General features: G+C 52.8%; 8 protein-coding genes across 8 annotated transcripts; 5 read left to right on the forward strand and 3 right to left on the reverse strand.

The window, feature by feature from the left end:
* Positions 1-236: 236 nt before the first annotated feature.
* Positions 237-1,488, forward strand: ftrA-1 (High affinity iron permease ftrA; the record flags this gene model as incomplete). Its single annotated transcript, XM_037327563.1, has 5 exons — positions 237-261; positions 313-437; positions 489-934; positions 994-1,192; positions 1,246-1,488. 5 exons carry the CDS (start codon positions 237-239, stop codon positions 1,486-1,488), a joined length of 1,038 nt encoding a protein of 345 aa, XP_037173668.1.
* A 581-nt stretch (positions 1,489-2,069) lies between these two features.
* On the reverse strand, positions 2,070-2,543 carry CGCA056_v012320 (uncharacterized protein; the record flags this gene model as incomplete). The annotated part of the gene is made up of 2 exons (XM_037327564.1): positions 2,070-2,337; positions 2,443-2,543. The coding sequence occupies 2 exons, from the start codon at positions 2,541-2,543 to the stop codon at positions 2,070-2,072; spliced, it is 369 nt and encodes a 122-aa protein (XP_037173990.1).
* An 812-nt stretch (positions 2,544-3,355) lies between these two features.
* On the reverse strand, positions 3,356-4,977 carry Esyt2 (Extended synaptotagmin-2; the record flags this gene model as incomplete). Its single annotated transcript, XM_037327565.1, has 4 exons — positions 3,356-4,396; positions 4,450-4,521; positions 4,575-4,849; positions 4,914-4,977. The coding sequence occupies 4 exons, from the start codon at positions 4,975-4,977 to the stop codon at positions 3,356-3,358; spliced, it is 1,452 nt and encodes a 483-aa protein (XP_037174585.1).
* A 3,347-nt stretch (positions 4,978-8,324) lies between these two features.
* On the forward strand, positions 8,325-9,058 carry CGCA056_v012322 (uncharacterized protein; the record flags this gene model as incomplete). The annotated part of the gene is made up of 4 exons (XM_037327566.1): positions 8,325-8,600; positions 8,657-8,705; positions 8,761-8,869; positions 8,926-9,058. The coding sequence occupies 4 exons, from the start codon at positions 8,325-8,327 to the stop codon at positions 9,056-9,058; spliced, it is 567 nt and encodes a 188-aa protein (XP_037174296.1).
* Positions 9,059-13,499: 4,441 nt separating this feature from the next.
* On the forward strand, positions 13,500-16,844 carry lacB-0 (putative beta-galactosidase B; the record flags this gene model as incomplete). The annotated part of the gene is made up of 6 exons (XM_037327567.1): positions 13,500-13,630; positions 13,686-13,740; positions 13,794-13,861; positions 13,915-14,765; positions 14,817-15,812; positions 15,862-16,844. 6 exons carry the CDS (start codon positions 13,500-13,502, stop codon positions 16,842-16,844), a joined length of 3,084 nt encoding a protein of 1,027 aa, XP_037174295.1.
* Positions 16,845-17,144: 300 nt separating this feature from the next.
* Positions 17,145-18,026, forward strand: CGCA056_v012324 (uncharacterized protein; the record flags this gene model as incomplete). The annotated part of the gene is made up of 1 exon (XM_037327568.1): positions 17,145-18,026. One exon carries the CDS (start codon positions 17,145-17,147, stop codon positions 18,024-18,026), a length of 882 nt encoding a protein of 293 aa, XP_037174292.1.
* A 409-nt stretch (positions 18,027-18,435) lies between these two features.
* Positions 18,436-19,284, reverse strand: CGCA056_v012325 (uncharacterized protein; the record flags this gene model as incomplete). The annotated part of the gene is made up of 1 exon (XM_037327569.1): positions 18,436-19,284. One exon carries the CDS (start codon positions 19,282-19,284, stop codon positions 18,436-18,438), a length of 849 nt encoding a protein of 282 aa, XP_037174291.1.
* A 1,566-nt stretch (positions 19,285-20,850) lies between these two features.
* Positions 20,851-21,919, forward strand: BOA1-2 (Oxidoreductase BOA1; the record flags this gene model as incomplete). The annotated part of the gene is made up of 3 exons (XM_037327570.1): positions 20,851-20,955; positions 21,015-21,256; positions 21,316-21,919. 3 exons carry the CDS (start codon positions 20,851-20,853, stop codon positions 21,917-21,919), a joined length of 951 nt encoding a protein of 316 aa, XP_037174294.1.
* Between the last annotated feature and the right edge of the window lie 292 nt (positions 21,920-22,211).

Consider the following 22,211-nt stretch of genomic DNA (forward strand, 5'->3'; position numbering starts at 1 on the left):
GCGATGCTTCCAGACTCTCTTGCGCCGTAGACACTCCCCTCCCTCGTCGAGTCAAGCCTGCCCAGGACCAACAGCGCAGCCAGAGCCCCTTAAGTTCCAGCCGCCCGAACTCTCTCAGCTGACGCTCAGCCGCTCGCGCGCCTAGCACCACAGACCATTCGCCCCAGTCGCCACCAGTCACCCACCATCTGCAATCTTCAGCCTCACCCGTAGAACATCTCAAATCAACACACAAGATGGAGGACCTATTTTCACTGCCCAGTAAGCTTGATGAGACGACTCTCATTCAGACATAGTCGCTGACCCCCTCAGTCTTCTTCATCACCTTCCGCGAGTCCCTTGAGACCGCCATCATCGTCTCGGTCCTGCTCGCCTTCATCAAGCGCACTTTGGCAACTCAAGATGACCCCGTGCTCTATCAAAAGATGGTGCAGCAGGTGAGTTCGTCCCATCTTGTTCACCAGAACCTCCAACGCTGACCTGCACAGGTCTGGTTCGGCACCGTCGCTGGCCTGCTGACGTGCGTTCTCATCGCCGTTGCCATCATCAGCGGAATCCACAGCCTCGGCGCGGAGCAGTTCGCCGCCGCCGAGAGCATCTGGGAGGGCGTCTTCTCCCTCGGCGCCTCCCTCATCATCACCGCCATGGGCGCCGTGCTCCTCCGTGTGACGAAGCTCCAGGACAAGTGGCGTGCGAAGCTGTCCAAGGCTCTTAACGCTACCGAGAGTCACTCTGGCCCCTGGGGTGAGCGTCTCAAGTATCTCGGCGAGAAGTACGCCCTGTTCCTGCTGCCTTTCATCACGGTCCTGCGAGAGGGCTTCGAGGGTGTCTTGTTCATTGTCGGTGTTGGTGTGAGCATTCCCGCCGGCGCCATTGCTCTTTCCTCGGTCCTCGGACTCGCTCTCGGTGCCTTTGTTGGTTACTTCATCTACAAGTGAGTTTGCCTCGTCACAACTCTAGCCATTATGATGCCCGTGCTGACTCCCCATTCAGGGGCTCCAAAACCGCACCCATTCAGCTCTTCCTCATCGTTTCGACCTGCTTCTTGTACCTCATTGCTGCTGGCCTCTTCTCCAAGGGTGTCTGGCACTTTGAGCAGAACGAGTGGAACAAGATTGTCGGCGGTGACGCCGCAGAGCTGGGCTCCGGGCCTGGCTCCTACGACATTCGCAGGAGTGTTTGGCACGTAAACGTAAGATGGTCCCTCACAGCCTCCTCCCGAATCAACATACTAACGCATCACAGTGCTGCAACCCCGACCTCAACGGCGGCGGCTTCTGGGGAATCTTCAACGCCGTCCTCGGCTGGCAAAACTCCGCCACGGTCGGCTCCGTCGTCTCCTACAACCTGTACTGGGTTGCCGTCGCCACGGGCTTCTTCGCCATGATCTGCAACGAGAAGGGGTACTGGCCCTTTGCGAAGAAGGACAAGCACGTGGAGCACGAGGGCGACGACCAAGAGCCTCTCCTCAGCAGGCCCGCGAGGTAAGATCAAGCAGTGCCGTCCTCCCGAGTTCCCCCGATAAAGGCGCCTACCCGGAAACAACCTGGATCGGTGCACCTGGTGATCTTCATTGGAAGAGGAGTACACTCTCCCAGAGGCGAACAATTTTTTGGATCATGTCGCGGGTTGAAGACCGAAGACGCCTTAATGAAGAAAGAATGAAGATAGCATATCCTGTACATACGACTCATGTACATCAGCATACTCAATTTGATTGCATATACCTGACCTGCTTTATAGAATGTTCTCATTTGGGTTTGGTGATGCTCCCTCCGGTTCATCGTCCAAAAGACAGAAAACAGCATGACCTCGGTCACATCTTCATTCAGGCCCAGCGCCAAGCCTCATTTTTTCGTAGGCTGACTGTAGTATTGCACCTTCTTTCCATTCTATCATTCAACGATACACATGCAGGTATCCGTTTCCAGTGTACTTTATCAAAACAAGCCATTCCGGAGGTATGAGTTCGGTTTCCGAGCACAACCCCTACTTCTTCGCCGATCAGTGCATCAAATCACCTCGCCACATGATCTCTTACAACGTCAACCATCCCCGAACCTCATGCCTCATGGCTGCTTACTGCGAGCCAGATGATGCAGATCCGCCTCCTCGCCAACCCGGAATCCCTGCTCGGTCGCCGACTTGGCTTTGCGCTCCGCGCCAGCTGTCCCGCTGCCCGCAGCAGGCGACGACGACGACGACGACGAAGATTTGTTCAGGATCTCATCCACCCGCGACGACAACCCCGATTTCGCGTTTGCGGCGTCGATGCTCTCGCCGATATTGCGGTCAACCGCCGAACCATGGGTATCCTTGGTCTCGTCGATGATGTTTCTGTGACGTGTCAGCCCGCAATGCGATAACGGCCGAAACTTTCAAACAACAATCAATTTCTATTCTGCAAAGAAAATTTCAAGAGCTGGTTGGAATGTCGCTTACTGCGCTTGGCCGTGCTGGTTTGCATCCAGAGGCGTTTGCTCGACTCCGCGGTCGCTGGCGTGGCTACCAGGCGCAGGGTTGTTCGGTGCTGTACCAGACATGTTTACTACTAGCGAAGTGATGATAAAATTAGGTGAGATATTTGTATGATTGTGGAGAACTGTTACAATTGAATGCAATTGAGGATAAAGATCCAATAGCAAAGTGAAATAGCTTCGCCCAGTCTCCCTTATGTGCCCTTTGGTGGAAGCCTCATCATTGCTACGTCATGAACATTCGGTGGAGGTCGGTCCGCTGCTGAAACACACGCGACCCTACCGCGTGCGCGTTCGAGTGATTCTGTTCGTCTAAGCTGGCTGAGGTAAGATATGAGTGCTCATGAGGCAAGAGGCTTTGTTGATCAGCCGATTTTGCCACTTCAATTTCGACAGTGTCCAACACACTGTAGGCCAAACGTTCGAATATGTCGTTGTAGTCAATTTACTACGAATGTGTGAATAATGCTTCAGGAATATTTCACAGGTTTCTCCAACTGCTGGTCGTTCTGTGTGGTTACCGGAAGTTGATTCAAACTCACCTTGGCCGTTTTTTGTATGTTGCAACTCGACAAATGAAATAAATAACCCACTCGATATCTCATTCACTTAGACCGTTCATGAGATCAATATAAGCTGGTTACGCCGAATAAAGATTTCCGAAATTGAATTGATCAATCACAGGCCGGTCAAGAGTGGTGGTGGCAGGAATGAAGTAGGTCACGATGCAATGAACACAACAGAAACAATTATTGTCATTGACACAATCTTTTCAAAGACAATCGAACACCGCTGTATTTTATGTCCTACACATTCTGTATCGTATATACTCCGTAAATTCATACACATGAATGACCGAAATAATTGGCTTCATCCGCTCAGTGCAACGGGGCGTGCTGCAACCCGAGCAGAGAGATGCTAGCCCTCACCGTCGCACCCGATCCCACGTCAAAGGCATCCGCCTTGATCATGCCAGGGGCCTCAAGAATGTCGGAGAAGGGAATCTCGATGGCTCCCGTCTCGTCGGTCTTGTTCATCAGCGCAAGCTTGAAGCTCGACGCGTTGTTGACCATGTCCAGCGTCACCGGGATCCTGAATGCGGTGTCGAAGTTGGGGTTGAAGATGTCCATGCCGGGGCTGTATGACTTGATCGGCGTCTGGAACTCGCTCGCGCCCCACGTCACCTTCACGCTGGGGTTCAAGTCGCTGCGGTTGCCCTCGAGCCCGAGAGCGCTGGCGATAAGCACCGTCGCGAGTCCGCAGATCTGGCCCTCGCCCTGGCTCTCGGCGGCCTTGAGTGCATCAACTTCAGGTACGAAGTTGAAGAATTGGGCGTGGAGGACAATCTTCGAGCCGGTCGGTTCACTGTTGTGGATCAGCTCCAGCTCGTGCGTACCGCCTTCCAGCAGGATGTCCTTGACGGTGGTAGATGCCAGGCCGATATCGTCGTCGCCCACGAGGTCGTCGTCATCCACATCGACCGCGATGACCTGGTCGAAGTCCGTAATGAGGAAGTCATGCGTCTCATTCCAGGTGGGGTTGTGGTCGTTCTTCACAGTCTTGGTGCGCCACATCTCCTCGGCGCCGACACTGACTTGACAGAAGCAGTCGGGAACGTCCTTGATGATCTTGTCGAGCAGCCTCTTGGCGCCGCTCTTCTTGGGTCCGTTAATGTCGGTCGCCTTCTCGACAGTCAGGCGTAGGACTCCAAGATGGTGCTGGTACGCCTTGAACCAGTCCAGGTTGCCGTCGAGCTTCACCAGGTAGCGGTTGGGGAGGACGGCCATGGAGCCGATGATGTTGAGAATGACCTTGCGGACGGCCTTCTCGATGAGGAAGCAGTCGGCGATATTGGCGGCGTGAGCAAAGTCGAGCTTCAGGGTGGGTGGGTTGATAAAAGCAACTTGAGCCGCTCCAATCTGAGGTTGTTTTAGTGCGCGTCCTTCACAATAGATGGGCGAGACCGCATTACCAGAGGAATAGTATCGGTCAACGGCGAGAGGAGTACGGAAAGTCTGCCGTGGATATGAACCTTCTCAATGCCCTGTCGAAGTTCAGCCACACGTATCATCGTCACAGTTTCGCCGACCAACTTACCAACTTGGGCACCATCTTACCCTCCAAATCAATGTCACATTGCCCATCCCAGTCCAGGTCCATATCAAGCTTGATGCCCTCATTGTCGGTCTTGTGCACATCCACTTGAGAAAATCTCATCGGTACATTTCCCAAATCAATCTTGGAGAAGCGCAGGGTAGACAGAGGACCTGGCAACATGGAGGCGAGCATTGGCTCAACAATTTCCTTGGTCATTCGACCGGCGGCGATGTTGATGTGCGGCCACAATTGGTCCACAATGTCATTGAGGAATCCTGATTCAGATCAGACGGTGCTCGTAGCCCAGACATTAACAGTTCGAGGTATTGAGCATCTTACCGGCCGATTCGGTTCCCCCCGACGCCTTCAGTCTCTCGACGAGTGGTGTTGCGAATGCCGCCATGCTGGAGCAATGTTTGAAAAAGTGTCTACTAGAAGATGAGGTCGAGAGTGTTGCACCTGGATCTCAATGAAGAAGAGTGAAATACGACGTTGTAAATAAGGATGTGGGGCACCCCGACTTTTGAAAAAGAGGCAGGAAAGACCGATCATCGAGCCCGACATCGAAAGCATGAAGACATCAGCATGTTTTTGATGCCAAGTAGCCCGCGGGGCGGTCGTCATTCCTTGGCAGAGGGAGCGAATTGACGTCACTTGGCAAAACCTGACCCCCATTGTGCCTCTTCTGCGCGGAGAAACCCCTCTCCCATTGGGGCCTTGAGTGTTTGGGAGGCGGTATAAACATTTGGAGTTCCAAACTTCCAATAGGCGTGTGTACGCCAAGCAGGGGCGCGACACGGTGCGGATTCGCTGCTAAACAAGTTTTTTGGGCGGTGATACACGAACCTCCGTAGCCTAAATTGCAGCACCAGTTTTGACCAGTTTCGGTTAACTGCGGCCCGCAGGTGGCCACTTAGCCCCTACCACGTAGATTGTGGTAGTTTCAGCTGGCTGACACACCGCTTGTTGACCCTCTCATATTCCAACGACAACAAGGGGATGGGACCTGTTTGCATGCCAAGAACGATGACAACAAGTCGTGTTACCGTTCTGCAATAGATTGCATCGCCTTTGCGCCGCTGTCGTATGAGGGGATATTGTGGAATCACAAAAGAAAAGAGGTAAAGCCCCGAGAGCATGTCTCACTTGCCATCGGTGCAACATTTGTTTGGAAAAGTCTCAATGTCAGACAAGTACAAGTATGATCACTCGAGCATGTTGGGGGGAAACAACGCGTTTTGATGATAACCCCGCGTCAGATAGCAGATGCGGGGACTTCGACCACTTCGACCCAACCCCGCCTGCGTGAAGACTTTCTCCACAGATATCTGCACATGAAGGACCACTTTCAACCTACCAACCTATATTTTCTCATCTTCAATCTATAAAAGTGGGAGAATGTTTCTATTTCCCCCCCTCTCTTGCTGATCAGTTCGACATGCGTGATTGGGCATGAGCCAGATATCGTGGAGCGTCAGGGAAAGAAAACCAATAAAGATCTAGTGGTAGCTTCACGTGGCGAAGACCGCGTGACAGCTTGACAACAGAATAATGGCACACGGTTGAACAAAACTCTGTGTGTCTTCTACTTGGCCCAAAGTACGATGGGAAGATGAGAAACTTTCGCAGGATTTGAAGTAAGGGATCATATCCAAGTGTTCATTGACGGGCACCTTTCGTCTTTTAAAAAAAAAAATGTGCAGTAAGTTGTGCAGATCGCAGAAGTTTTTCGGAAGATAGACGGACACGTTGAAGTAAAATTCTACTTAGTAGTCTCCCAGTCGCTCGCTCACGCATCAGCCAATCAAGAAATGAAAGAAGAGAGTTTTCTCTTGTCATCACGCCAAATATTCCAGCAGTTGCTGAGTGAATAACAGAGCACAGCCCATGTTTCTTTCCAGAAACCGTGCTCGCTGATGTACCGACAGTATTATCAATTCAACCTGGTCTGGTCAGTGATTTTTCAACGAGTCAAGAAGCCACCAGACTCTACTCTGCAATGGCTGATATCATGAGATATGGTCCATAGACCCAAGGTGAGTGTCAGCTGTTGGATGACTGATGGCTCAAGGAGATGAATTTCGAGTTGTGTTCAAACACGATTCCTCATTCGTCAGTGCTCACTTTTCGGATGACAGCTATCATGCAGAGTCCTGGTTCCTTGAGGGTTCTTATGGAACTAATTGTTGACTTGCCACCAACAACAGCAACAGACCAAGTCATAAACATCTCGCAATTATCTCAAATCATGAGTTGTGTTTCATTTCGGTTACCCCATATTTTACGGAGGAGAGAACAATATTCTTGGACGTTCGAAAATTGAGAAGCCAATAAATTCACCAAAATCATGGTTTTGTCCAAAGCTTGCGTCCCAGGAAGCAGCCTAAATGTCCAAGATCCGTGAGGGTAGGATCACAAGCTGGAAGTTGCAGCGCGAACGTTGTATGACCAGACGTTGAGCTGATTGGACGGGATAACTGAACGGGCCGGTTGATGTAGTCTGTGCATGAGCAATTGGAATCGATACTCAAACGGCTATATGGGTCGATTGGGGTCAGGAGAAGAGCAAGCAACGAAAGGGTAATCGATAAGGGGGTCTAGAATGTAGATCATGTGTATCGACGGAGTCTTCGCCTTTGCCTGATAGGTGCGGAGTTGCGCCTCGTCAATTGCCCCATAGGTTGCCGAGAGACTACCCCGGCGATATGCTAGTTTATTTTCGGGACTTGCATTTAGTCACTCTAGTCTGCATCAAGTCCTGCAATGATGTTGGGGTGAATCCAGGCACTCCTTGCAGAGAGAAAGTTTGCTTCAACCGCGAGCGCTTTGGTGAAACGGTCTTTGCGAGTAGGTAAAGATACATTGAATCATTTCGTACCAATGCTTAAAGTCGGCAAGAACGGCACCATAGATAGGATACTTGAGTCACTGGGTTTCGCTCGCATTCAGCAATTTTGTCCGTCGGCATTCAAGGTTGGCCCAGGAAATTTCCCCAAGGTCACTTGAGGAACTTATGTCGAAAGTTTCTCCTTTCACTGCCGATCCGCAAGAAATTTGCCCTTTCGAGAAGAATAAGAGGTTCTTAATCACGGGAGCCAAGAGTCATGTATGGGGATCCCAAGATCACCGCCACCTTGCCGGAGAATACACATAAAGGAGCCGTCCGATCTTCGAGTCAGTTCAGACGAACATGAGACATCAGATAAGCGCTCCCGCCGAGCCAACACATATGGCGGCAATTAATAGCAGACGGATAGGAGGACTTGCCCGCAGCCCGAACGGGTCGCCCCAGACTGTTCATCCCTCATGCGCCGGTTTCCACTATTTTCATTCTCGATTCAAAACCTTGTCATGGATGGTGGGAGTTGGCAGAGGTGATGAGCCCCGTTCACATATTAAAACCTCCAAAGTTTAAATCGTCAACTCCGGAGCACTCGGACCACAAAGTCTCCCCCTTTCTCTCGGCACCAATCACTCGGGATAGCATAGAGTCGTATAACTCCACAAACAATATCACGATTATGAGGGCGATCGGTCTTCGCGAGGCCGGGATGGGGTTGCTCGCAGATATTGGATCGAAAGTTAGTCTTGTCCGCGGAACTTTCGGTCCAGAACTCGCGAAGATAAATAAGGCTCACAGTCCGCCATATTACTCGTGCTTTCAGGAGCCCAAGCAGCTGTTTGTCACCGTTCTCCCAGTCACTCTTTAAAATCAATCCGAACACAGACATTCGTTTCATTAAATATAAGATGAAGAGCTTCAGCACCATTGTCCTTGCGGCTGCTGCCGCCACCGGCGCCATGTCCGCCGCTGTCAAGCAGCCCCAGCCCATTGCGCAGCGTACCACCGGGTCCGACCTGAAGTTGGCCGGTTCCGTCATGAACTCCGCCGCTTTCGACGCCTTCAAGAACACCGAGGTCAAGGTCGCCCCCAACGTTTTGAACTCGCGCCAGGAGGCCGAGCCTGACCCTAACCGTAACGAGACCAACCCCGACGCTGTCTTCTTGCTTCAGTGCGCTGACGCTGTGAGTTCATTAGAATCTTGATTCGTGTCTTTGGATGATTGCTTATCAAAGTTCAGGGCTTCCGTGGTGACTGCCTCGTCTTTGGTGCTCCCCCTGGTTCTTGTGGTAAGTGATGGCGCGATCACTGTCGAGGTGATATATGCTGATGATTGATTCGCAGTCTCTTTCTTTGACTTCAACGGCCCCAACTCCACTGAGGTTAGCGACCGCTTCAACGACAAGGTTACCTCCCTGTCCACCAACACTGGTGGAAAGTGCCAGTTCTACAAGTATGTCGGCTGCTTCTATCTACTGTATCAGTGGATGCTGACAAGAATGTCAACAGATTCAAGGGCTGCAACGACAAGGGTGACGACCGCGGTCTCACTTCCTCCTACAACTACAACCTGGCCGTTGCTCTTCCTGATGACCCTCGCACTGTTGAGTACGACAACGAAATCACCTCCTGGAGGTGCTAAATTAGTAGCCTCGTAAATAGAAGACGAGAGCACCGGCCTTACAATAAGCCGAGCGGGGTAGTCAGGGATGAACCGGAATAGTTGAGCACTCAGATAGCGAAGAATGTACTGGGGCATCGCCATTGGGCGAAGCATCATTATCATGTCTCAATTTTGTTTTATCGACCAAACCCAGACACGGCATAATTGTTGTGCTTGTTTTCAAGTGATCAGCATGAACCGAGACGAACCTAAAAATGAGCATAGTCCTGGCGAATCCACCGTCGTTTTTTTTTGGCTCATCTTCATGTCCATGTAGCCCAGATACCTTACCAAGAGGTAATTATTATTTGATATTTGAACCTACAGCAACTGTGTGTCATAAATGGTATACTTCGTCGGGATAGCATGTGCGATGTGAAGGTCTAAATGCATCATGTAGTCGTACATGTACCGGGTGCAACAGAGGCTTTTGAAGCATGTAACTAGGAGATGTTAGCTTCATGCTTCAAATTTGGGCAAGAACCTTACTCACAGTCATACTAATAGCCTTCTCCAACTCGTTCTGATGTGCAATGATTTGACGAGGCACACATAATCCACAACGAGGGAGAATCCAGGCTCACAGAACAAACTTTAAGCAACATTCTACTTCCGCGAGAATGCAATACTGCTTCTTTTCACCGTATCGGAGCGTACCGATTGGGAAGACGAGTCAAGCGGACTTGGCTTCTTTCGAGCCATTATCTGACATAGGCACATGTCAAACCAGCCTTCAGAATTCAGCCGATATGCGAGGATAGATTAATTCGCAGTCCAGACACAGTTGGATCAAATGCAAGCTCTCCCGCATATGATATTGCAGAATTTGCTTCCCAGCTCAAAGTAGGGTCTTTCAGCTCAATTTCAAGCTGCGTGTCATTTGTGACTTCTCTGGTTCCGGGTAAAGAGGTATATTGACGTGTAAACCCCGCACCAGATCGAATGCGTCTACGGAGAGACTGGGCCGCATGTGTCCTACAAATCCAGGTCTGCAAAGTGTTGGCACAGGTGAGTATTGGACGATGCCTCCTTGATATGAGCGCAGGGAAGCTTGGCACAAGTATAAATTAGGAGCTCGACTTCGACCTCTAATGCGTGGTAAACTGCACTTCCACCGTCAGGTCCCACACAGGGTTCAACCACATGTTTCACAATGCAGATCATTTCAGTCGTGATCCTCTTCTTCAGCTTTTTAGCTTGGTCTGTTCCTTAATCCATCTATCGCGATACGTGTTACTGATGTGGGCTAGGGGCGTTCTTGGCCAGATTACGCTGACTCCCTCCACGATTGACCGAACAAGAACGATCACAGTCACAAAGACAGTCACTCAAGTCTCTGTCAGTCTCACTACCTCAATAATTACAACCGCCACTACTTCGACTGCGACCGTAACTGCTCCCATTACCTACCGCGAGACAACCACCGTAGTGGCCACGAGGACTGCGACAACAACTCAAACGACCACTCAGACGACCACAGTGCCGTGCTCCTTAGTCAACTGCCCCAAGATAACTTCGACGGGCACGGTTTGCAAGAGCTGCTTCGTAGCGCAGTGTACGACGACTTCCACCGTCACCAGATCATGTGGTTGCTCGAGCGCTCTTGCTACGACGACTGTCGATTTTGGATGTGAACAGCCTGATGTGTGCAACAGAATTGGGTGCAGAACTGTGTACGCTGTGGCTACGCCGGTTTGCTAGACAAACTGATGAAAAAGAAACGATAAGTTTCATGATGGCTTGGTGTGGCTTGCGAGACTGTGTGGTTCGGATCTGGCGTAGCGAAAGGGTGTGGCCAATGCGTCATCATGAGCCACATTTGAAAACGATGCCTTTGGTACATTGTGTAGTCTTCTAATGCCAAGCATTTTCTCAAATAAAGGGCCACGTGAGCGACGGTAGTTATGCATCGTCACAACCTATCCGATCTAGCTGTGACCATTTGACGTGAGAATTCAGGAAATGGAGAAAGGCAAAGTATCACCAGAGAGTAGCATGGTAAAAGTATAAAATGAATAACAGGGGGAAAAGGCTGAACTCGATCTCAGGGAATCGAGCCTTTGAAAATCGTTGCGTGCTTTGCACAAGATCCCTAGTTCGCGACCTGCTGCTGAAGTAAAGACGGCCCCGAGTCCGAGCTCCCCGAAATCGACAGACTCACGAATCCCAGCTCGTTATCAAAATACCTAACTCAAGGCAGGTAGGTGTGATGAGAAGGACACTTGTGTGGGCGGTGAGAGATCGATCCTACGTTGCCTTAGGGAAGGAGCAGCAACAAGCCGTGCCTGCCTCCCGGCGTACCTACCTTGCCTCATCTGCCTTATCTGATCAAGGCAGGCACCCAGGCTTCTCCCACTTCCTTCTCGGAGAAAATCGTCACCCCGCTTAAAATACTTTTACCGCCCAGTTTCTGTCGTCCAACCTACATCCGCCAGCATCACAGTCACCCTCTCTCTTCAACATCACCACCCAATGGGTTTTCCAACCATTTTTGGCGTCTGTGCTATCGATATTCGTCATGACAGGGTAAGTGGATTTGAAACATGTCGCTGCAGAGAATTTCATCAATGTTTTGTGTCTCCGGTGGTACATTGCTGACCACACATTCAGCCTTTTTCGAGCACTTTGCGACGCCGACCGTAGTCGTCAGGAACGCTCTGCGAAGTCGACCGAAGTCACTTCCAACCAACTCTGCGATACCGCCCGGAGTCATCCTGATGGAGCTCTGCAAAGTGGACCGGAGATGTTGCGAGCAAGATCTGCGAGACCTTTCGCCAATTGGCCTTGGGCAAGCGGACAACTTGTCTCGTTAGCATGGCTTGGAGGTGTGCTTGGGATTGGTGATGGCACTATCATGGAAAGGCCCTGCTCTTCAGGAGTGGCAATGTTGACGGATGATACACGCCTTGTGAACTTTCATGCTGCGGTCCGGCGAGCGAGAAGAGCTAAACCCTCTGTCTCAATCGCGCCACATTGGTGGTAAGGGCGGGACAGATGAGAGCATCATCAGTGTTTTCATGTCTGCGGCAAGGCAAAGATGATGGAATGAAGAATCGAGGTTGTCTTGGTCTTCCTGCCCCGCTCTTCAGGAGTGGTAACGCTGACGGCTGGTACACGCCATGGGGCCTTCTTGCTGCGCTCCGAAAAGGCTTCGCGAATAGCGATCGACTGTTCCTGCCCGGGAGGGTGGTAAAGGGTGACAGAAGTCGGTACTCCAGTGCTACCAGGCCCGCGGCGCGGCAGGGAACCGGGACCATTCCTTCGGGGGTGGTAAGTCATTCGCCAACTCTCTTGTGTCATGGACCTGATGCTAACTCACGAACAAACGAAACCACTCTAGAAAGTCGGCGAAAGACAGACTTAGTGCAGTTTGGTGGGAGGTTGGACGGCCGGCTTCCGTGATGGAGATACAGTTGATTTGGTAGACCGGACCGGGACTGGAGTTGGAGAATACGGGTCGATTGGGAAATCAGCGGGGAGGTGCTGCAAACGGCAATTTGCCCTCTCGCGTACCGCACTTTCCTCTGAAGAAGTGATCCTCACTCATGCGATGGCGCGATCGGCTGCAGCTCTTTTCGGAGATTGTGGGTTCTGGCGTGAACCGTTGGAGCGCCCAACGGAGTGGAACAGAAATGCACATGCAGGGCAAGCAAACAAGGTCCCAATCCATTAATTCACCGACATACTGCCTCGGGCCGAACTTCCGCGGACTGCGTTCTATGACCTCAGCGATGTTACTGGGCTCTTGGTGCTGATTTGATTTTCGTCCAGCATCCTACCTTATTTTGCGCGATCAGTGCCTCGGTTTGTCCCGAATTGACATAAAAAGTGGCATCGGCACATGATATTGCGACGGCCCAACACTAACCTAGAAGCCATCTAAGCTGCCAAGGCGGAGCTCGTGGCAACGGCCTACGCGCCCAAGTCTGTGGAGAAAACCGAAAGGGAAAACACCTCGATTTCTTGGGTCCGCAAAATCATGTCGTGCAGCACGAGCTTTGTCGGTGAAATGGTCGCTCAAGAGGGACCACTAAGCCCTTGGCTCGTGGGAAATGAAGTCAACACTTCTGCTGTTTGATGACATCAAAATTCAGTTGTCTCGATGATTGACGCGGTTAGCCGAAATCGCGGGGGCGGGGATGAATTGGGGATCGTCAGGTTCACCTTGACCACAACCCCGGCTCTCCCCTCATGATTCCCCGCATTTGTCGGTGCCATCAACACCGAGCGCGTTTGTCCGGATGCTACGCTGATTCCAGGGCTACACACCGGACGAACATGGGTTCTCGAGGGCGCGCAGGGGTTATTTTGGCATGTTTAAAAAGAAGAGAGACGCAGTCAAATCTGGAATGAGCTTGAGACGGCTTTCGAGTGGTATTGCCAATTGGTCTGTTGCGTTGCATCCGATTCGGTTATCACGATGAGATTCGGATTGAAAGCCGGTGGCCTTTTGTGGCTCGCGGCCTCGCTTTGCAGGTCTGGCCGCGCTTTGGCTCAGGAAGATGTTGACTGGCCGATCCACGACAATGGCCTCAATGAAGTCGTCCAATGGTGAGACTTGCCGAAGATGTTTCATCGAAACAGGCACTGATGCAGGGACATACAGGGATCACCACAGCTACATCGTCAACGGCGAGAGACTCTTTGTCTTCTCAGGTGAAGTACGACCTTCTTCCTTGCAGATCCCCATGATGATGATACTAACGGCTTCCAGTTCCACTACTGGCGTATCCCGGTGCCGGAACTTTGGAGAGACCTGCTTGAGAAGATCAAGGCGGCAGGGTAAGAGCGTACTGAATTGACACACCCAACTCAACCACTAACAATGGCGACAGCTTCAATGCCTTCTCCATCTACAACCACTGGGGCTACCATAACCCGTCCCCTGGGGTCTTGGACTTCGAGACCGGCGCCCACAACTTCACATCCATCATGACCGTCGCCAAGGAGGTCGGCATCTACTTGATCATTCGCCCTGGCCCCTACGTCAACGCCGAGACCAACGCTGGAGGATTCCCTCTCTGGGCCACAACCGGCGAGTACGGTTCTCTGAGAAACGACGACTCGAGGTACACCGAGGCATGGACTCCTTTCTGGGCCGAGATCTCCAAGATCATCAAGCCGCACTTGATCACCAATGGCGGAAACGTAATCATGTTCCAGATCGAGAACGAGCTCAACGGACAGTGGAAGGATATCCCCAACCGCGTCCTCAACCCGCCCATCGCGAACTACATGCAGCTCCTCCAGGACAGCGCACGGGAAAACGGCATCGATGTGCCTTTGTCGCACAATGCTCCCAACATGCGAGGATACTCTTGGTCCAAGGATTTCTCCAACGCGACTGGAAATGTCGACGTTGTAGGCGTGGACAGCTATCCGTCCTGCTGGAGCTGCAACTTGAGCGAGTGCACCGGTACAAATGGACAGTACATCCCGTACTTGACCCAGAACTACTACGACTACTTCACGGTTCAGTCCCCGTCCCAGCCAAACTTCTTGCCAGAGTTCCAGGGAGGCTCTTACAACCCATGGGGTGGACCGGAGGGCGGCTGCCCAGGCGACATCGGTGTTGACTTTGCCAATATCTTCTACCGCGATCTCATCTACCAGAGAGTCACTGCAATCTCTCTATACATGATGTTCGGCGGTACCAACTGGGGTTGGCTTGCTTGTCCTGTCGTCGGTAGGCACACTCTGCTTCCCAGCTGTTATTGATTCACTGACACACTGCCAGCCTCCAGCTACGATTACTCCTCCCCGGTGTCCGAGAACAGAGTTATCGGAAGCAAGTTCTACGAAACGAAGCTTTTGACCCTTTTCACGAGGGCAGCCAAGGACCTGACGAAGACGGAGAGAGTCGGAAATAGCACATCATACTCCAGTAACGCAGCCATCACCGTCGCCGAACTGCGAAACGTAGACAATGACGCCGCCTTCTACGTCGCGCGCCACGCATATTCCCCTTCCAACACCAATGAGGCATTCAAACTCTCGGTCAACACGTCAGAGGGTGCCCTCACTATTCCTCAACACGGAAGCTCCATCGCAATCAACGGACATTCGGCCAAGGTCATTGTCACCGATTTTACCTTTGGCGAGAAGAAGCTGCTGTACTCCACCGCCGAGGTTCTCAGCTACATCATCGTCGATGGCAAGGAGGTCCTTGCTCTTTGGCTTCCCGAGGGTGAGGCCGGCGAGTTCGTGGTCAGCGGTACCACCTCTGCTGAGCTTGTTGGAGATGGAAACGTCGGCGATTTCCAGACCTTCGCAGGAGAGAGCAATGTCACCGTTGCATACACCCAGAAGAAGGGTATCACCATTGTCGACCTTGGAGATGGCTCGCGTGCTGTTTTGCTGGACCGCACTGCAGCTTACCTTTTCTGGGTCCCGACTCTCGACAATGACGTCTTGGCCCCTGCCAACAAGACCGTCTTTGTTCAAGGACCTTACCTTGTCCGTTCGGCTTCCTTTAACGAGACGGGTCGCAGCTTGGCTCTTTATGGAGACGCTGACAAGGAGACCACTGTCACTGTTTTTGCTTCGGAGTCCATTTGTGGAATTACTTGGAACGGCAAGAAGCTTCAGATTGCTTCGAGGGAGGGCAATGTCTTCACCGCGAAGATTGAGGGCCCTGCCGAATTCAGTCTTCCAGCTCTTGGCCCGTGGAAGGTTCACGATAGCTTGCCTGAGATCGCTACTGACTACAAGCCCACTTCCGACTCGTGGGTTGGTACGTAATACCTTACTTCTGACCATTCTCAAGTGCTAATACGTCACAGTTGCCGATAAGACCAACACTTCCAACACGGTCAAGCCTGCCTCGAACAACCCCGTGCTCTATGTCGACGAGTATGAGATTCACGTCGGAAACCACATCTACCGGGCTACCTTCCCAACCACCGAGAACCCTCCTACCGGCGTGTTCCTGAATCTCACCGGAGGACTCGCCTTCGGCTACTCCGTCTGGCTGAACTCGGAGTACATCGGCTCCTACCTGGGTCTTTCCTACCTAGGTGCTGATGCCAGCGAGTTCTCTTTCGAGAACGCCACTTTGGCAAAGGAGGGCGACAACCTTCTCGTCGTCGTTATGGACAACTCCGGTCACGACCTTCGCGAGGCTGCCCTTGCCCCCCGTGGTATCACCAACGCCACTCTCCTCGGCCCCGACGCCTCTACGTACAAGTTCTCCGAATGGAAGATTGCTGGAACAGCAGGCCGCAACGACCTCATCGATACTGTCCGTGGCCCGATCAACGAGGGCGGTCTCTACGCCGAGCGCATTGGCGCAGCTCTTCCCGGCTTCCCGGACGAGGACTGGGAGACCCTCAGCTCCTCCAACGAGACACTCTCCGTGCCCGATGCCGGTATCAAGGTCTTCCGAACCGTCGTTCCCCTGGACGTTCCTGCCGGTCTTGACGTTTCCATCTCCTTCCGCCTTACCGCTTCGTCTAATGATACCTTTGCACCGACACGAGAGGGATACAGCAACCAGCTCCGTGCGCTGCTGTTCGTCAATGGGTACCAGTACGGCCGCTTCAACCCGTACATCGGCAACCAGATTCACTACCCTGTGCCGACCGGCATCCTCAACTACAACGGCGACAACACTATCGCAGTCACGATCTGGAGTCAGTCGGCTCAGGGCGCCGAGTTGAAGATAGAATGGCAGGCGGATTATGTGCACACTTCGAGCTTCGATATGAGCTTCGATAGCGAGGCGCTGCGGCCTGGCTGGGATGAGAGCCGTCTCGAGTATGCTTAGGGGCGCCTGGAGGTGCAATAGTTACTAGGGTGAAAAAATTTTCGTCTTTGCGCATGTAGAAATATTCAAATCGGATGCAAAGCCGCAGTTCTCCACGTGGTTGTATCGTCGGGGCCGTCAAGGTGAATGCCTAAAAAGTGGGAGTTGAAATTTTGCTTGTTTTCACATCTGAGATCACCACAATTCTTTTCTTGCCCCGACGTTCGTCCAACGTTTGGGATCAATATTGGAGGATTTCGTCATCAAATGACCTGAATCTTCCCGATTTGATGGCTCACTGCCTCGGCGTCAGTCGTCAACATGGCTTCCGAAATGCTGGCCACGACGGGACCTAAATTTGAGCACTTCAACAGACTTCCAGCCGAGCTGCGCCAGATGATCTGGCTCTACGCCCTTGATGAGGCAGGTGATATGGTAACCTGCCTTCCTGCCGCCGACCCCAATCTATACCAGCGCAAGAATTCCGCCGCATCAGCAGTCAACCGCGAGAGCAGAGCAGCCTTCCTTCGACTGTACGAGTCAATTCACGATGCGTCCAACTTCGCTCCCGAGCGCGCTCCCACCTGCGTCTACTTGAACCCACGCATCGACAGCGTCTTGCTTGGCGACTACGATGTCCCAGGTTTAACAGGTTACGCGCCGGTGTGCCCTCCGAAACTGAGCGAGCCGCACGCCAAGATGATACGCGAGGTCCGTCTACAGCAACGCGATCTGAAAGTGTTCTCCATCAACAGGGGCGTCGGGGCTTGGACGCAAATAGCCTGCACACTGCACACGGGACCAGCGGGGTTGGTTCACGAATGCCATCTTCGTGTTGCGGATCTGATTTACCCGAACCTCGACACCATCTGGATCACGAGCAGCTACAGCCGCATCTTCTTCCCTCAGAACTACCCTGGCTGGAATCGAGGACTGACCTTCCGGTACTGCGTACGCTCTGGCGAAGTCTACGTGCAGCGGATCACGCAGGAGGACTACGAGGAGGGCCTGCGCGTCTATAGAACACCACAGGATCCTGCGCTTTTGTCAGTTGTGCGCGTCGACATCGTTCGAGACGGAGGCTTCGGTGGAGGTGGCGAGGGATGGCATCGGATTAATGTGATTGGACGCTATCACGACTTGAACGCGGTTTGGGAGTTCATTGTTCATTATATCGATTGTCGACTGCATCAGCTGGCGTGATAATATGAAAGCAATCGAGCAGTCCTCAACATTTACCGACGCTTCGCCAACTTGGGTGTCGGTTGCAGCATCACTTGTCGGTCCTCGCGTGGTCAAAAGTGCAACGTCCATTGCCTTCGAGATGGATATCAAGCAGGGAAAGAAAGCATTGAGATAGCACTTAGTGTATTGAGCTACCAAACCATAGGCCTCCTGTGGGCGTCGGAAGAATCATCCTGTTCCGTTCCTTCCAATCTTCAGTGTACCAAATCCGCCTGTCCAATCACCAGATCCCAAGACAAAACCCTGCCTTCCCAAGATGTACATCATGTGTGCGAGCAAGAGTGTGCCGAGCCAGTCTGTAGAATTTGTTAAAATGTTTGATCAGTGTGCTGTTGCCTTGGATAGCATACCTTTGAGAAGACTAGATCTAGTTGCGGACGAGACGCTTCAGAAGGTACTCCGCAGAGAACGTCCAGACGAACTGAACCGGCTCGGAGGCCTTGTCGAAGGCGGCAGCATGAGTATCGCCGTTGTTGATTGTCTTCCACTCAGTGGTGTCGTGGACGAGATCGGGCTTGCGATCGAAGAGGACCTCGACCTTGAAGACATCATCGCCGGACAGGAGACGCTGGGTGCGCTCATCGATGATGGCATCCTCAGCAATGGTGCCCTGGGAGACGAGAACGGTGTTGGTCTCGACGTGGTAGATGAACTTGAAGTCGGTGTAGCCGTTAAGCTCCTCGATGATGGAGGGACCGACACTCTCACTAGTGATTGTGACGCGCTCGAGGTTCTTGTAGACGAGGCGGGTCACGTCGATCTCGACGGCAGGCATGGTAGGGTCGAACTCGAAAGAGGTGTAGCCAACCACGGGGGGGACATCGAAGTAGTGAAGCCAGACGCGCTTGAGGCCGGTGATGAGAGAGTGCGACTTGGGGGGCTCGATCAGGTTCCACTCGCCGGAGACGGTCTCATATCCAAGATAGAGGACGTCTAGGTGAGGGTTGATGTAGACCCAGTCGGGCTCCTCTTCAGATCCGATCAGTACGAAGGGAAAGATGGAGTCGTAAAGCCGAAAGGCATGGATGCTGAAGACCCGACGGCTCTCCTTGCAAATGCGGGTGAGGATGCTCTGCTTACGAGGGGCATTGCGGTCGCGGCGAGGCGCGACGCCAACAAGACGACCGATATTCGCCTCGTTGAAGATTTGTCGGCGAATCGACTCGGGGAGGGCGTCGAAGAGGAAGACGCGGTGGCCAACGTTGTTCGCCGCCATGTTGTGTGTGGTTGTTGGTGGTGATGTAGAAGAGGAGAGGAAATGTGAAAGTTGGGAGGTATGGGGGGAAGTAGGAAGAGAAAAACATTTCTGCTCCTTCCCTTCCCAGGTTTTATTCTGTGTCTGTCCTGCTGAGTCGTCGAGGGCTGTCTGTCCGGAAGGGTCTGTCTGCTCTCGTGCTGCTATGGTTGCTATGGTTGCTGATATGGATGTGCTCTTCAAGGCAGGAGGCGTGGGTTTCCGTTGATATCACCATGGCTCTCGCTGTTTTGGTTCTTCAGCATGAAATCTCTGCACATGAAATATTTTGACCAAACATCAAGTGCACCTTCACCGATAGGACACTACTTGGAGAATTACGCTTGGGGTCTTGAGTATCTCAAAGGCATCGCCAGAAAGGGGAAACTTGGAGCATCAGAGCAACTTTCAAAAGATGATTCAAAAACCTTGCGTATAAGATGACAGGTGATTGGTTCCCAATCAGTTTGACAAAGAGTGTCTGTCACTGGAGGAGAAAGAGAATTGAGAGAGCAAGGAAAGTGAATAATAAAGGGGTGAATGCTATAAGGCTTTAACCTCTGGGGCAAAGATTGCTCTTTCTCTTTCAGACTCACAATTATCTCAAAGAAGAGTGATGAAGCAGGTGGCGATCTGTGAAGTTTGAGGGGTCTCAGCTTCGTGCCGGCTGTGAAGCCGGAGGGGAGCTCCGGTGCAATCCGGAGGAACACGGCCCCACTCCGGAGGCACCTGCCCAGCAGGGAAGGAGACACTCCGGAGCAGTGCCGCACAACTACCTTAAGGTAGGTACCCGGGCAAGGTCAGCACCCGGCTACCTCTCTCCTCCTCTCTGGAGACAACAGCGAGCAAAGCCAAGCTGGCCAGACCAGGCCTTTGACGCCAACCTCAGAAACCATTCGCCTGCCCCTGCTTGACCCAGGCCACTGCTGCCACCCGAGCCCGAAAATAACGTGCGATGCTGGCCTCTCCGAGCAACATCACCGGCTTCATGACATCTCTAAATCCACTGCCCGCCCAAGATCCGTGTCTAGGTCCATGCCGGTGGCCGCGGTCGCCGTCAAAGTCTAGCGATCATGCTGTCACGATTCTCCACAAGTTGGACGAAACAGGCAAGTGTTCGGCGAGTTCGTCTCGTGGATGAGGAACCAAACATCAACATGAGAGAGGGCAGCGACAAGGCGAAACCACTTTGTCCGCCCATATTACGCTCGACTTCAAGGTACCCCAGCCAGATGAACGCATCAAGCAGCCCGCGGGCACCGACTTATGGGGACAAATGCGTCGATTCCAACGTGAAAGCAAGCGATCAATGGGGTTGCTGTCAGCAAACTACATGAGAGCGGTCTTAGGTCCGCTAAAGCCGCTGGCGTGGACCTTCAGCGGCTCAGTGCGCCCACTGAATCGTCGCAGCATACTTACAACGCGAGATTCAGATATGAGGGAATATAAACCAGAGACCGTCGATATGATGGTGCATACCATTGAGACACCATCATCTCATGCGCCATTTTCAGTTTGACCAGAATCTCCGAGCAGAAAACTAACAGCATGGTTAATGTCGCGATCGCAGGCGGCACCGGCGCCGTGGGCAAGACCCTCATCGAGGTGATGGCTTCGCAAACGAAGCATCAAGCCGTCGTCCTCACCCGCAAGGTATTGACTCCCGCTCGAGGTTTGTCAAAGTTGCCTCAATACTGATTGCGCGTCATCAGGCGCCCAATCCGGAGGATCCGGAGGAAGAGGCTCTCGCGCCGACTTACCAGGTCGACTACTCCAATGTCGCCTCTCTCAAGGCCTTCCTTGAAGAACACAACATCCACACCGTCATCAGCGCCTTTGGCATCAACGCCACCTCGCTCGCGACATCCCAACTCAACCTCATCAAAGCCGCCGACGAGTCCTCGGTCACGAAGCGCTTCATCCCGAGCTCCTTCGCCATGCGCTACCCCGAAGAGTAAGTCCAGCCTCATCGTCCCAGTTTCTGAATACCTCAGCTGACCAACGCCCCAACAGCGGCGTCAAGATCCTCCCACCCCTCGAACACTACTTCACCTCCCTCACAGCGCTGTCCTCGACATCCCTCGAATGGGCCGTCGTCCTCAACGGCACGTTCCTCGAATACTTCGCCCCGGCCGCCCTCAAATCCCACCACCCGCACAGCGTCATCGTCCTCGACATGCACCACAACGCGGCCGCGATCCCGGGCGACGGCAACACCCCCGTGACCTTCACCTACACCTTCGACGTGGCGCGCTTCGTCGTCGCGGCGCTGGACCTCGAGCGCTGGCCGGCGGGCCACGAGCTGCGCATCGTCGGCGACGAGCTCACCTTCAACGACTTTGTCAAGATGGTCGAGGAGGTCAAGGGCGTCAAGTTCGACGTCGTTTATGATGACGTGGAGAAGGTGAGGGCGTCGCAGATCTCGGAGCTGCCCGGGCACAAGGCCTCGTACGACAAATTCCCCAAGGAGCAGCTGCAGTGGTTCCTCGCTATTTTCGAGCTGTGGATGGCAACCGGGTTGGGCAAGGTTGAGAGGGAGGGCAGTCTGAATGAGATGTTCCCCGAAATCAGGCCGTTAACGGCGCGGGAGATGTTGGAGAAGTTCTGGAAGTCATGAGAAAGAATAGGGTTGGAGGATGAGTCTATGATACATCCTGCGCCCGTCGCGCCGTAAGTGACCAGGGCACTGCCTCCTGGGCTGTTTAGGGGCAAATGACAGCGGGCTGCTGCACTGAACCATGGGCGGTCCCCGTCCAACCTAACGGCGCCAGGAACGGACCAGATGGCCATCCTGGAACACCCCGACAATGTCCTTGCCCGTATTCTTCAAGGCCTAAAAGCCGGTTCTTCCCAATGCTTTACTGACGCTGTTCACAGCCACGCATAGACAAGTACGCCAAAAAGACAAA

The sequence above is a fragment of the Colletotrichum aenigma genome (assembly GCF_013390185.1).
Source record: "Colletotrichum aenigma strain Cg56 chromosome Unknown KSG_Cg56_contig08, whole genome shotgun sequence".
NCBI classification, from domain to species: domain Eukaryota; kingdom Fungi; phylum Ascomycota; class Sordariomycetes; order Glomerellales; family Glomerellaceae; genus Colletotrichum; species Colletotrichum aenigma.